This window comes from Rattus norvegicus, chromosome 4, assembly GCF_021556685.1.
Source record: "Rattus norvegicus strain SHRSP/BbbUtx chromosome 4, alternate assembly SHRSP_T2T, whole genome shotgun sequence".
NCBI classification, from domain to species: Eukaryota; Metazoa; Chordata; class Mammalia; order Rodentia; family Muridae; genus Rattus; species Rattus norvegicus.
The window spans coordinates 106,217,485-106,232,913 of NC_141537.1; the positions used below are offsets into that span (position 1 = coordinate 106,217,485).

Genomic DNA, 15,429 nt, shown 5'->3' on the forward strand with positions numbered 1-15,429 from the left:
TGTGGTATTTGCAGCTTGGGCCACCTCTTAAGGTGTCCATGGGTTTAGGTGTTTTTTTCCTCAGCTGAGCTGAAAGGACCAGGTGAACTTGAGGTCATGGGCACCTCACCTGTCCTGTTTTGGCTTGGCATGCCAAGGAACGTATTCACACAGGCCCAGACTAGGGTGGTGAGAGGGGCTAAGACCCAGGGAGGAATCCTCAAGACCTGGCTGTGCTCAGTGGGGGTCAGAGAGTTCGATCTGTGCCCAGGATTGCCAGAGGCTAATGATGGGCAGACTCTGAGTTGGGCTTTCCCTTATCAAGGCCTTTAGCACTGACTGAACTGTTGGAGTTCGATATTCTCCTAGTGTTCTGCCATTTGGTTTCTGGTGGAAATGGCCCCAAACAACAAATTAGTGTACTAATACACATTTCTCTCTTTGCAGAGGGGAGATAAAAAGCCACTGGGTGGACATTGATGTGGGGGTGACTTGGAAATCTCAGCGGTTTCTACTGTCTCCCAGTCTGCCTTTCTCTTTGCCTCTCAGTGTCTTCAACTCCAGGCCCCTGTCATGGACATGCCCATCCCCCTGTCCCCAACTGCAGCTTCTTAACATGTGAATTCTCACCACAGCCAGATGGTGGCCACTGGGGCTTGTCTGTCCCTCTGGACTCCTGTGGTCTGGGTGCTAGTGCTGACTTTCAAAACAGAGGCACTGCTCATTCAGGAACTATGGGATCCAGGCCAAGACTTTGTTTGATTTCTCGGAACTTAAATATGGTCATCTTTATAATTCACAGTCTGTCCTGATCTTGATAGACCCAATTGAGAAGAATTTTGGTTTTCTCTGAGACAGGATTTTATTATGTAGCCCAGGCTGCTCTTGAACTTGCAAAACCCCTGCCTTAGCCTCCTGAGTATTAGAATTATGATTTCTGGCAGGGTGAGGCGCTGACAAAGGAAAAACACACATTGGAAATGTTTCTCTCTTCAAGGACTGATGTACAGCTATGTGGCAGGGTTGGGGGAGGGTAAAGTCCTGTGACATGATAGGATGTGTCTTAGGATTTTACTGCTGTGAACAGACACCATGACCAAGGCAACTCTTATAAGGACAGCATTTAATTGGGGCTGCCTAACAGGTTCAGAGGTTCAGTCCATTGTCATCAAGGCAGGAGCATGGCAGCGTCCAGGCAGGCATGGTGCAGGAGGAGCTGAGAGTTCTACATCTTCATTTGAAGGTTGCTAGGAGAAGACTGGCTTTTAGGAAGCCAGGATGAGGGTCTTAAAACCCACACCCACAGCGACACAGCTACTCCAACAAGACTACACCTCCGAATAGTGCCACTCCCTGGGTTAAGCATATACAAACCATCACAGGGTATAAGGAGATAATTTTTAGAGTCTCCTAAAAATAGACATCTTTCGAGCAGATGTTCTTTTATGACAAGCATATGTAAGTCAGTAGCCGTGTGGCTCTTACCTGGAACCTACTACAGCACACCTCCTGGGCCCCACACTGCTCTCTGTGTGTACCTGATTTTGCATGCAGGGCCATCTGTGGGCTCTACAGGTCTTTAATCAGGGTCTGGTGTATAGGGGGCTCTCCATGCTCTGCAGACACCTTCATTACATGTAGTGTGTTAAGCATCTCGCTAGACACTGGGTTGGTTTTGTCAGAGGGGCTGTACGGAATAGTTTTTACACTACCCACCCCTGCACTACTTAGTGTTCACACGTTTACTGGGTCTCATAGGAAGAATCTGAGTAAAATGGTAAGTGTGGAGCTAACTGCCTTGGTTGTGCCTGGAACAGGAACGTTGAGTCCTGTCCAGCTGTCATCCCCTGGCCAACTCAGCATCTCTCACGTGATGGTCTCTGTCTTAGTTAATTAAGCTTATACTGCTGTGAACAGACACCATGACCAAGGCGACTTGTAGACAACACCTAATTGGGGCTGGCTTACACGTTCAAAGATTCAGTCCAGGATCATCAAGGTGGGAGCATGGCAGCATCCGGGCAGGCATGGTGCAGGGGGAACTGAGAGTTCTACATCATCACCTAAAGGCTGCTAGAAGACTGGCTCCCATGTGGTTAGGAGGAGGGTCTTAAAGCCCATGCCCACAGTGTCACACTTCCTCCAATAAAGCCACACCTCCAAATAGTGCCACTCCCTGAGCCAAGGATATTCAAACTACCACCGTCCCTTTTCTGTCCTCTTGGGCCTGGCATGTTCAATCTGTGGCCCGCGTGCTGCATGTGGCTGGGGACAGCTATACACGTTTTCCAACACAAAATCATAAGCTTCCTTAAAACAATGTGATAGGCAGAGGGGATGGTTCAGTGGGTAGAATGCTTGCCACAAGAGCCTCATAGCCTGGGTTGGCGCCTCCAGAACCCATATTAAAAGCCAGACATAGTGGCGTGTCTACTCTATCTAGGACATGGAAAGCAAGATAGGAGAATTGGCAGAAGCTCATGGGTCAGCTATGTTGGCATATGCAGCAGTGAACAAGAGAGAGAGACCCTTTTCAAAGCGGAGGGTGAAGATTGCTCTACATGTGCACCGGGATAGCATGCATGTGTCCACATTCACACACACATACATGAACACAAACACACCATGCACACTTGCATACTAATAAGTTTTTTCCCCACGTTTTTGTGATGTTTCGATTGCACAGTTCTCAGGGATGAACTTTGTGACAATGTCATGTTACGATATCAGAAGGCTGGGCACACATGGTGGTTGTTGCTGTTGCCCCGGTGTTGGATTTTTGAGATCCTTAATTAGGTCTAGAAACAGAAGTATCGGGGCCATGTGGCTAATGTGGACCGTGGGCCGTGAGCCTCTCCTACGAGCGTGACGAGGAAGGGAGCCTGTGTGAGTGATGGGCTAACTCTGACTCTTCCCAGGCCTTCAGTGACACACTGAGGAGAAGCAGCCTAGCCCGGCTTTCCCATGGAGTTGGGAGTGGGTTTAATAGGGGTGGGGTGTGTGAATTAGTCGCTTCCACACCACAGCTGGGATTCCCAACAGAAATAACTCAAAATGGCTTTATTTTAGGCTATGGGAGAAATACCAGTCACAGCTGCTATCTTTAAGCGGGGTCAGAGGTCACGTCCTCATCATCAGGGAAGGTCTCTGGATCATCGAGGCCCCTAGTCACTCACTCAGCTGGCAGAGCAATGCTGACCCCTTGGCGATCCAGTAATCACTGGGCCTCTTGGAGGGTAAGAGGACAGTCACCACGAAGTTGGTTGAATGACCTAATAAACGATACAAGGGGGGTGGGGGTGGGGAAGAAGAGCTGTTATTTCAACAGTAACCTCTGGATTCACAGAGACGAGATACTGAGAGCCAAGAGGCTTTAGCTCCGACCTGGCTGAACCTGAAGACGCCGGGCTCAGTCCTCTGAACGTTCCAGTTTCACGCCATTCAAAAGGAGATTTCAGAATACGTGGTGCTTTGAGGCCCGTCTGTCTCAGATCTTACATCTTGATGAGTATGTTTCAGGTTTTCTGCAGTCTGAATCCTGGAGCCCTGGGCTGGGAGTTGGGCCTGACACTTCAATAGGACTCAGGGGTTTCTAACGGTAGGTAGGGCTTCTATACGCGTAGTTGTCTATCTATCCGTCCGTCCTTCTTTCCATCCTACACTGGAAGACTCTTGGGCTCCTGGAATGAGCAGGCACAGTGACAGGCGTTCTGTCTTCAGTGCTTAGCCATTCTACACACGCTCGTAAGAGCGAGTCCCTCTTACGGAGTTCTTCCCCTTCCGTGGCTGTCTAAGGAGGGAGACAGTGACCTCAGATGGCAACCGCTCCTTCTGGTGCTGCTTTTCTCAGATTCCGTGGGTGTGAATGGACATCAGGGAAGGTGGCCTCAGACCCAGCAGGGGGAGCCTTTACCTTTTCACCTTTCTGGTCCCCTGGATATCAGGTTTTCCAGTGCAACAGCCCAAGTTCAATGGCAAGCCCATCTAGACTCCTCTCCTGTGCATTTACTGGTTTTACGCAGTCCAGAAATTTGCCTCCACGCTTTTTTGGGTGCCAGCCCGATGTATACTTCTCTGCAGGCCATGGGTGCCTGCATGGGAGCACGTGAGGCCTTCTCTAGGTCTGGAGGAAGACTTAGGACACAGCTAAACCCCTGCAGCCGCTGACTCAGTTTAAGCAGAATCCATTCTCTGTTGGCCAGAAATGAGTTTAGCTGCCTTCTAAAATGCCCCCTCTTTCTCAATCTCACGGCGGTCTCCTAAGGGCTTCACTGTCTACTCTGGATGACTCACAGTTGGACAGAAAGTACCTCTGTAGATGATTGGGATAGACGTGTGTGGCTCCTGTCACATATCCACTTATGCTGAAATCCTGAAGGGCTGATGTCAGAGGTCTTGTGCTTCTGACAAACAGGATAGCTACAACATGGATGCTGTATAGTGGACTGTGGTTAAAGTAAAGGTCGGCTGCATACCGCAGAGGGACTCAGGGTGACTAGAGCATTAAGAACAGCTGAGTGTGTGTAAGAAAAGGGTGGAGGAGGGCTGGAGAGATGGCTAAATGGCTAAGAGTGTCTATTTGAGTTTAGTTCCCACATCAGTGTTGGGCAGCTTACAGCACCAGTAACTCTGGCTCCAGGGGATCTGGTGCCCTCTTCTGGCCCTTGTGGGTATGTGCATTCAGGTGTACATGCCATTCTTTACCCTGCCCCCTCCCCCCATACATACATATAAATAAATCACAGGTTGGGTGTGGTAGTTCACCCTGTTCCCGGCACTGGGCAGGCATAGACAAGTGGATCTCTGTGAGCTGGAGGCCCAGCTTGCACTACATAGCAAGTTCCAAACTGCCAGGGCTACAGAGTGAGACCTGCTCAAAAGGAATGGATGGATGACTGAGGAAGAAAAGGATGTGGAAATAAAGGCTGTCTTCCGGGACTGTCAGGGTGCTTGAACAGAAGGGATTAAATGGGCTTTAGAACTACAGAGCCTGCTCGCAAAAGCTGCTGTCTGCAGGGGCTGAGCTGAACTTATTCTGAGGTGGGTGGGGACCCCTTAGTGAAGAAACATGTTTTGTGTCTGAGAATAATTCAGGTCTTCATCACAACAGGGACCTGCCTGCTTTCGTTCTTCCTCATGCTCCCACAGCTAACAAGCGACTTGGACAGTCATTCCTTCAGCTTCGTCTAAAGACGGGGGATTGAACTCAGGGGCCGCAAACGTGTTGAATGAGTGTTCTCTGTCAAGAATTCTGCTGACTGTTATATAGCGGTGGTTCTCTGCTGTTTATCTTTTGTAGCAGACCCTTTTTCTGTAGATTACTTTGGGTTTTTCCATGCGATCAGTTATTTAGCCAAATTACATTTTTGTTTCTTATTTTCAAATCCAAGTTCTCAATTGACGTTCCTGTAGAGTCAGCTGAGGCTTTCTGTGTGGTGCGGAGCTGCAGTGAGCAGCCAGGTGTCGACCGTTCCTTCATTCATTAAGTTAATGACTAGGGCTGCGCCTTAATCATCGCTGCAACCATTGACTCCAGCTGGGGGGTGAGCTAGCAGCACCCACACTTTTGTTATGAGGTCAGCTTGGTGTTCTACGCTGAGAAGCTTCTAACAGCCTCCTCGAGCCCACACTGAGGTGCACAGTGACTGCTTAAAGTTTATTTCATATCTGAGGCTAACATTGTAGTATGTCTGGGCTCTTTTATTATGATGCTTTACATTACTGTCTGGAAAAGATTTCAATAAGTGGCTCCTTGGTCCTGGTTAGTCTTGATTTTGAACTTGACACGGCCTGAGATGGCTGAGAGGACAGTCTCTGTTGGGGAATTGTCTAGGTAGGATTTGCCTGCTGGCATATCAGGGAGAATTGTCTTGATTATTAAATGAAGTAAGAGGGTCCAACCCACCCTGGGCAGTGCTAGCCCTAGACTCGTGATCCTCAGCTGCAGAAGAAAGCTAAGTAAACACGAGCCTGTGTCAACCTAGCAAGCAGCATTCCTCCACGACTCCTGCCTCCGGGTTTCCCCGTCATTCCCACGCTGCCTTCCCTCCATGACGGAAGCATAAGGCCGCAGCCTTTTCCTTAAGTCGCTTCTGGTTAGAGTGTCTGATCTAAGCAACACAAAGGAAGCCAGCTCATCATTCAAAAGCAGAGCAGTTCACAATTCGTGAATCCAAACTTGTCCTCCACAATTCATATTCCTATCCTGGGGGAAGCAGTGCCATTTTTCAGGTGCCCTAACAGGTTTCTAGCAGCCATCATTAGGAAACAGGATCCCCAGACCTGTCCAGTAATCTCAGAGTTCTCATCACGAAATGCTGTTCTGTGAATGGTTTGCTCGGACAGTATTCGCTGTGCGCCGGGCACTCCCCTGGGCACTCCGCAAGTGTCCATGTAAGCCTTCCCGGGTACCATTTTAAAAAGCATCCCTCCCTCCCAGCGACAAGATTTCTGAATCTGAGGACACAGCATTTCTTTAGTGTTAGAGAACCACCAGCTTTTATTCTTTGTAAATATTGCCTCTTCCCCATTCTTTTTTTTTTTAAAGATTTATTTTATTTATTATATATATAAGTACACTGTAGCTGTCTTCAGATACACCAGAAGGGGGCATCAAATCTCTTTACAGATGGTTGTGAGCCACCATGTGGTTGCTGGGAATTGAACTCATGACCTCTGGAAGAGCAGTCAGTGCTCTTAACCGCTGAGCCATCTCTCCAGCCCACCTCTTCCCCATTCTTACTTTCTCTTACATTCGCCTAATGAATTAACTAATTAATTAACAGGGAATTACAGCTTTTTCTACAATGTTAGACTTTCCAACTACTATTGCAAGTGGCTTTCTCCACTATTCTTTAGCAGTCTCTTTTTGGAAAATCCATTGTTCTTATAAAGAAATTGCATTTACTTATTATGCACGTGTGTGCTCCTGCGTATGACATGGCACATATGTGGGAGTTAGAGGACAACTTGTGGGACTCAGCTCTCTCTTAACATCATCTGGGTCTCGGGGATCAGACTCAGGTTGCTAGGCTTGGTGACAGAGCCTTTAGTGCTGAGCCCTCTCCCTGGTTCACATCTTATGTGATCTCTTTTCCTTCTCTCTGCTTCCAGTTTGCAGGACTGCATCTCAGGTCCACTGGGAGTTTTTGAACCCAGTTTTCCACTTAGTTCATTTTAAAACCTCTTTTCTATGATAGACCAGGCGACTGGCCTTGAATTTACGGAGATCTGCCTGCCTCTGCTGGGGTTAAAGGTTTGTGCCACCTTGACCAGCAGCATTTGAGTTTTGACTGAAGTTTTTATTTAGTTATTACTTGTACAATGAAAAATATGCATTTATTTTCATATATGTGGGTGCTTTGTCTGCTTGTCTGCCTGTGCATTACATGTGTGTATTGCCTTTGGTATACAGAAGAGGGCATTGAATCCTCTGGAGCTGGAGTTACAGATGGTTGTGAGCCACAGTATGGGTGCTGAGAATCGAACCTGGGTCCTGTGTAAGAGCCTTAAACAGTGCTCTTAACTGCTGGGCTGTCTCTCCAGCCCCATGGACAAATCTTAAGAACACGCTCACCTGTGGTTGAAAGTGTTCCTGCCCGGGCTCCTGTTTTGTAGAGCGGGGAGTGGTAGAGTGTTTGGATTGGCTCGTAATTTTGTTGCGGTTCAAAGTGGACTACAGGCAGCATGGGGTTCATCTGTCCTGGCAATGCGTCTTCTATGATCATGTCCTTGTCATCCCACCGAGAAGCATCCATGAACATCCCGTGAACGAGAACCCCATCCTCTGGAGTGGGCAACTGAAAGAAACTCAGAAGTTTAGGAGTGAGTAGAGGAGAAGGGATTAACACAGTCATTGCCTGTGTCCCACCTTTTCAACAAGTACCTCTAAAACCAGTGCCTTATACTACTGCAGTTTAGAGAAGGGTACCCTAAAGATGTGAGGGATAGGCTACCCCGGTTCTCAGTTTGGTACTGAATTTGAGACTGTCCACACCCCACCAGGACAGAGTTGGAGAGGCCCCTGGGAACCCCAATCATGGCTACTTTAGACCATCTAACCTCATGAGTAATGACTTTTCTCTTCCTCCCGGGAAGCAGAGTGAAGCAAGGGCTGGGATTACCACCTGTTTTTCTCAGAATCTGGGTGCCCTTCTAGAAGACAGATTATATCTGCCATACTATTTGAAGAGTGCAAAGCCGTCGCGACGGCCTCTATAGCACACACTTATCAGTTATTCTGTGGTTACAGGAGGAAGAGGTGTGCAGCCAGCGTTTCAGTTCTGCCAGAGGGGGCTGTGTGACTGCTGTAGGCAAGTTTGGTCTACACTACTGCAGTGGGTTATTGTGAGTGGACTCCAGGTTGGCTCTATGGCATGTGCCACTCCCTTCTTAGACTCCTGTCATTTGCCCACTTTATAGATGAGAACATCTAAGTTCAGCTTAGTGAGCAATTGTTTCGGCACACGTGGCTGGTGAAGGGGAGGACCAGGACTCAGACTCAAGGTTATTTTATACGGAAACTCTTGTCCTCAGTGTCTTGTTCTATGTAAGATGGAGATCATTGCTGTCTGAGTCTAAATCATGTGGCTCTATGCAGAAAAATATCTGTGAATTGGACTGTGTTTGAGGAGTTCCTGTCCAGTTGCTGCAGAGGAGATGGCCTTGGGGAATGAGTGCTACTCTCTCCTCCTACTCTTGCAATGACAATGGCGGGGCAGGGGAGACGGGCTGAATGATGCACTGACAGTGGGATGTAGTCAGGTAGACAATACCTCCTTGTCCATGGGCAGTTCTGTTCCAAACTGAATGTCCTTGGCTGCTTCTATCACCAAGGCTTGATCTCGGTAGACTGGGATCATGTTATATTTGAAACTCAGCTCGTCTATAGGCAAATTATATTTTCGAGCATGGTTCTGGAGAGTTCCTGAAAGTACGAAAAGGTGGGTCCTTCAAGGCACATTGCTGTTCCACATGTACTGTGTCCCTCCTGTCAACCCAGGCTGTGCTAGCATTAGAGATCCTCCTCTCCAAAGAAACCAATCAGGGCAGGGGAAGGTACTCGCTGCCAAGCCTGACAACCTACATTTGATCCCTGGAACCTACATCGTGGAAGGAGGGAGCAAGTTGTCTTCTGACCTCCACAGCTGCTGTGCATGCCTTCCCTCCAAACAGACAGACAAACGATCAGTAAGTAAGTAAATAAATGTAAGGAAAAAATTAAAAAGAAACCCAAGCTATTAGCATTCTACATGGAATAGAGCATAGAAGCCTGAATCATGTTGGGGGCAGCAGTGGCTAGGGATCCAGGGATGAATGAGTTCGTGTCATGGTAAGGAGAGAGGAAAGGAGGCTGCAGAGATGGCTCAGTGGTTAAGAGCACTTGTTACTCTTGTACAGATCCAAGTTCAGCTTCCAGAATCCACACCAAGCAGCTCATAACCACTTGTAAATCCAGCACTAGGGGAATCCAGCATCCTCTTCTGGCCTCCACAGGCATCTGCACACACACACACACACACACACACACACACACACACACACACACACACACATCTAAACAAACAAGCTGGGCACACACTTTTCAACTCAGCACTTGGGAGATAGAGGCAGGCAGATCTCTGTAAGTTCAAGGCCAGCCTGAACTACATAGTGAGTGTCAGGCTAGCCAGGGCTACATAGTTGAGCTCCTGTCTTAAAAAAAAAAAAACAAATTTGGGAGAAAAAAAAATCCATTTTTGAAGTAACAACACACCCCAGACAATATAAGTAGGTATCACTTGCAAAGCTTCCCTTTGACCATTTGAGGTTTTTTAAAAATTGGATATTTTCTTTCTTTCTTTCTTTTTTTTTTTTTTTTCTTTTTTTCGGAGCTGGGGACCGAACCCAGGGCCTTGCGCTCGCTAGACAAGTGCTCTTCCGCTGAGCTAAATCCCCAACCGGATTTTTTTATTTACATTTCAAATGTTATTTCCTTTCCCTGTTTCCCGTCCATAAACCCCCTATCCCATCACCCCTCCCCCTTCTTTTATGAGGGTGTTCCCCCTCCCCAAACACCCACCCCTTCCCACCCTGACATTCCCTTACACTGGGGGGCCATCACAATATATCAGTAGTATAAATCAAGTTATTTAAATAATTCATAATGTTAAAACGACCTTGTCATTTAAGAAGTTATAGAGATCTGGGGAATCTCTGTTTAAGAAGCAATATTTAAAGCCTTTTGAAATAGATAGCCATTTCCTTTTTCTCTAAAATGAACATACTATTCTGCATTTCACTAAAGTTAAAACTTGGGATCTAATATGTAATGTAAATAAATTTAACAAATGCTAAAAACAAAAACAAAACAAAACAAACAAAACAAAAAACAAATAAGAAAAATCTGCCAACCAACTAACCAGCAAACGAACCAGCCATCCAAACCCCAAACCAGAACCAAAAACTCAAACTAAAGCACCCACAAATCCCAAACTGAAACAAACAAACAAACAAACAAACAAACAAACAAACAAACAACAAAGGACGGGAGAGGCTAAGTTTCCATGCCATGAGAGAGATAAACTAGTGGGAGTTTTAGGGAAAGTTTCCCTGACTTCAGGAGTTTGTCCAGCTTGCTTTTATGGGCTGTTTGCTAGGGATTAGGAATGAGGCAAACTGAGGATTGGGTACCCAGACGTCCCAAGGTCTGGATCCCTCTGGGACCTCTCCAGCCAAATCCCCTAGGACTGATGAAGGGACATCGAGAGTTTTTAGGTTGGGACTGTTGCGTGCCTAGAATGCATAGAGCTCTGGGTTCAATTCCCAGCACCGGCTGAAACTGGGTCATGATGGTTTACGCATGCAATCCCAGAACTGGGGAGGTCAAGGTGGTCTGGACTACAAGAGACTCTGCCTCAAAATAGGAAATATTCTTTAGAGAGAGGAGGCTGCTTAGAGCTGAAGCCTGTGTAGGGGAGTGGGGATGGGGTGGGAGGGGAGCACGAAGACAGGAGGGTTGTGCTACATGGAGAATTGTATCAATAGCTATCCATTCATGGATTTAGCCTAAATCAAACTCATGCATAGTGATCTGGGAAGGGCAAGGATCAGATTATCAGGGAGCGTCTGTTTCTGCCCTCCCCCTCATCTCTCCCCAGTGATGGAGGAACAGCAATCCTAGATTGTCCTAGATCAGCAGGTCCACACTACTTCCCTAGCTCCTACAAACCACAACTTCTCCTGTGAGACTTTCCGAGGGGAGGCACCCATACCTGTGAGAAATCCTTGAGGAAAGAAGAACCCGGAGATCCAGAAGGATTTGGGCTGTCCTCTTTTGAGCCACAGCTGGGGGAGAGACATGGTTTCATGAGGCACTTTCTTTCTGAGGTGGAGTCTGCCATCTAAGTCAGAGCTGTGTTGGGAGGGAGTGGTGTCTAATGGAATCCCGAATTACCCTCTGTCTTCTTACTGCTTACTTCTCATCTCCCAACCTGGAATGTAAGCCTGGAGCCATGAGGGACAAGAAGCTTGGGCAGCTAAGGCACATCTGGCTGTGTGGAGACATATGGTTTGCCCTTTACAGTGGGGCTGCACACTTCAGCTAAAACCTCACGAATGGCCTGGAGTTGAAAACCAATATATAGATAAGAGCCCAGGGAAAATGGCATTATAATATGCTTAAGACTTTCGAAGTGAAGCCATTCTGGAAGGTTCTGTTTCTTTGGAATCAGATGATTCCCAATTATTGCTACTCAGAGCTCCCTTGGGAGTTTAGGGACAGCCACATTGTCAAATCCATCAAACCCCAAGCAAGTGAAGTTTCCCGTACGTCCACGAATGCAGTCCTCAGAATAAGGTCTTTGACCCATGATCCCAGTGGCTTCAGGGATGGGTAGGCTGTGTTAGACCAAAGAGAGGGAACCTGGTTGTTGAGGAAACTCTGATACACTTTTTCCATTTCTTCAGACATCACCACGAGTCCTGCAATGGCTTTGTTGAGTGTTTCTAGAGAAATCTGAGAGGACGAAAGAGATCAGAGCACATTTCAGGAGTAGTTATCAGGTGGAGAGGACTTTCACAGTCCACATGTATGTGCTTGAGCATGAGTGTGTGCACATCTGTGGCGAAGACAACCTTGGACACCATTCCTCAGGCATTGTCTTCACCTTTAAAAAACCTAAATTCATCTATTTTAGTATTTTCTTTGTTTAAGTGTTTTGCATGTGTATATATCTGTGTACCACATGTGTGCCTGGTGCCCATGGAGGCCAGAAGAGGGCATCTGATTCTGTGTGACTGGATTTACAGATGGTTCTGAGCTGCCATGTTGGTGCTGAGAATTGAACCCAGGTCCTCTGGAAGAGCAAAAAAAAAAAAAAAAAAAAAAGCTCTAAATTGCTGAGCTGTCTCTTAGGCTAAGCTGGCTGGCCAATGATTTCCCGAGGATCCACCTTTCTCTCTGTTTCCCAGAGCTGGGATTACAAATGCATGCTACTGCCTGAGTCTTTTTTTCCCTCCCACATGAGTTCTGGGAGGGAACTCATGAGTTCATGAGTTTTGGCCATCGTGCTTACAAGGTAAACATTTTACTGACTGAACTATTTCCTCAGCCCCAACTCACTCTTAACTGAGTGCTGAGGTCCCTGAAAATTTCAAGTGAGTTGACAGAACTTTAAAAATATAAAGTAGGCCACGGAGGGGCTTGGGGGTTTCTAATGTCACACATTCACACAGTCACCATTAGAACAAGAGACTCAACCACATACAGCCCAGGTCTGAGGAATAGTTAGGACAGCCAAATGGATGACGGGATGTTGACTTCTAAGCCCACTCATGTTCTTACAGCGTTTTCTACAAGGCCCAGCTACCCAGTAACAGTGACGGAGGTAAACTTTCATACATGTATTAACTTCAGAAGATTGTTGAACCGGTCCACTTCTTGGCCAAGGACGGTGGTCAGAGAGTTCAGGCGCCCTTGCGGGTCCTTGACAAAAAGGGTTTCGGAAGCACCCTCCATTTGCAGGGATTCTGTAACACACACAGTTGGCTTGTCAGATCATAGGACATGTGAGAGCAGGTGTGTGCATGCCATGCTATGCCTGTGGGGGTCAAAGGACAGCTTTGAGGAGTCCGTTCTCACCTTCCACGTTCACATGAGTTCTGTGGATTGAACACGAGTGCATTACAGGTGAGCCAGACTTGTCAGATGAGCTCTATCCACCGAGCCATCTCACTGGGCCTGGATTATTTTTCTTTTACATTCGCCCCTCGGGGGACCCTGCCCCCCAAGCTAATTTCTTTCATCATTAAAGCCAGAGCTTAAAAGTGACATTTTTATTATTTATGTCTTTGCTGATCTACATGTGTTTACATAGAAGCAGTCACAAGGCTTCAATTAATGGCAATCAGGGAAAGTGTGTGTGTGTGTGTGTGTGTGTGTGTGTTTGTGTGTGTGTGTGACAGAGAGAGAGAGAGAAAGAGAGAGAGAGAGAGAGAGAGAGTGAGAGAGAGAGAGAGAGAGATTGGGATTAAATCAGTATTCTGCTTGTTGTCATGGTTCTTTTCATCCTCTGTGGCTGTTTGAACTTTGGCTTGGATGCGGGTAGGTAGATTGAAGGAGACACTGGCTGGGATGCTATGGAAGAAAAGCATGCATGTACCAGACGAAGTAAAGAACAGCCTGCTCCCCATCTGTCTGGTTAATCATGGGAGGAGCTGAGAGGAAGTGGGTAAGGCAGAAGTCAGAGTGACTGGAATCAGGTCTGGGTGAGGGGCTCCCGTGAGTCTAGTGGGTGTGGAGGTGTGATGGTAGGGGCCTTGAGAAAATGCTCTTGGGGCTGGGGGGATGGATCAGCGGGTAAAGGTGCCTGCTGATGAGCCTCCTGACCTGAGTTCAATCCCTGAGACTCACATGACAAGGGGGAGACCCGACTCCCACAAGTCACCCTCTGACTCCACACAAGATGCACTGTCTTTGGTAGAATGAGAGGCAGAGCTCTGAATACCTCGGTAGCAAACGTTACTCAGAAAGCGCAGACATTGAGCGACGTTCCAGGGACCAGAAGGTGGGTACCCAGTTAACTCCACCCCAGCCCTACAGGGACATGAGTGCATAAGTCTTGGTCTTCCCTGTAGACCTGCACTGCTTCCTGGAGAGGAGGGGGTTGGAGTGGGAGAGGAGGCTGAGAGAGGCATAAGAGTTTATCCCAAGTTACTGAACATCACTCATAGACAACGGGAGGGAGAACTGATGTCCTTCCTATCCCAGTCCTGCAGAACGGAGGCCCAGACGAGCCACATGGGCTAGAACGAGGGAAGGAATTGCGTTTTCCTCACACGTGTGTGGAAGGTAAGAGAGAGCAAAAGAGGCTCTAAGATGCACTTTACACAGGCTGGATTCCCTCCTCAGCACTCACAGTTTGGCTGCTGGAGGGACATCACTCAGCAGGGCGTCCTCAGCCTGATTTCTCTGGGTCACAGAGCTGTGGTTACAGGAACCCTATCGTTTCCCTCGGGGGACATTTCAAATCCAAGTCCTCCTGTAGAGCCGACCAGACCCTGTCCCCTCAGACTCGGCAGATGGCCTTCTCATTTCACAGGAAAAGCTCCGTGAAGAGTGGAGAAGCCTGCTTCCTATTACACACTGCGAGTGTGAGCTTTGTGAAGCACAGGGAGAAAATCTCCTCAGCATCGACAGGGCTCTGGAGAAGTCCACGGCCTCCACTGCCCCTCATCCCGGCTCCATTTCTATTCCCCCTGTACTTATTGAGAAGAAACTGCTCCCTAAATTAAGTGGCAGTCTTCTTCAACATTAACAGAACTCCCTGCCCAGTGGACATTCTGTTTTTGAGGCCTGGCCCTTGTGTTTTGGGGTATGATGGGGTTATTCTTGGGTCACATGGCTTCTTTTGGTCTGGCAGCCTTTGGAGAATCGGCTGGACTCTGTCATGGTCCTTTTCTCTACCCCATTCTACTTTCTCTTGTCATGGCTTCACTATCAACCATGAACAAATGCCCTGGGGACTTAAGCAGATTGTCATCCTCAGGGAAGTGAGAGAGTCGCTCTTTTGCGATTACTCGGAAAAAATCTCTAAGGCTAAAGTAACTCAGTCATTTGTCCTGAATGAAGAAAAATACTGAGGTGGAGTCTAGAATGGGATTCTGATAAAACCTTAAACAATGTCAGGAATGCACTGTCCAAGATTCAAGCACTTAAAATGCTCAGAGGGCTCAGTGTGGATTCATTTACACGTGGCCAGCAGCTACTGTCTTGGATGACACAGGCCCAGGGACTTTAGTTCAGAGCAAAGCCTGGCTGTAAGCTGGGTGGCTTCTCCTGGTCCCTGCTGGTGGGATATCAGGGTGCAGTCAATCTCGAGACAAAAATGGAGAACCCCATGTGAGGCGAGCTCTCTAGGGAAAGAAAAACTTATGAAAAAATTAAGCCTCAACACCTGCTTACGATTTAGT

General features: G+C 47.6%; 1 protein-coding gene across 1 annotated transcript in view; it reads right to left on the reverse strand.

The window, feature by feature from the left end:
- Positions 1–3,006: 3,006 nt before the first annotated feature.
- Dnah6 (dynein, axonemal, heavy chain 6) overlaps positions 3,007–15,429 on the reverse strand; it is a 213,022-nt gene continuing 200,599 nt past the window's right edge. The window contains 6 exon segments of the mRNA NM_001419792.1: positions 3,007–3,251; positions 7,556–7,778; positions 8,754–8,905; positions 11,232–11,304; positions 11,789–11,974; positions 12,860–12,987. Coding sequence (NP_001406721.1) covers positions 3,148–3,251; positions 7,556–7,778; positions 8,754–8,905; positions 11,232–11,304; positions 11,789–11,974; positions 12,860–12,987 — 866 coding nt within the window. The 3' untranslated portion in view covers positions 3,007–3,147.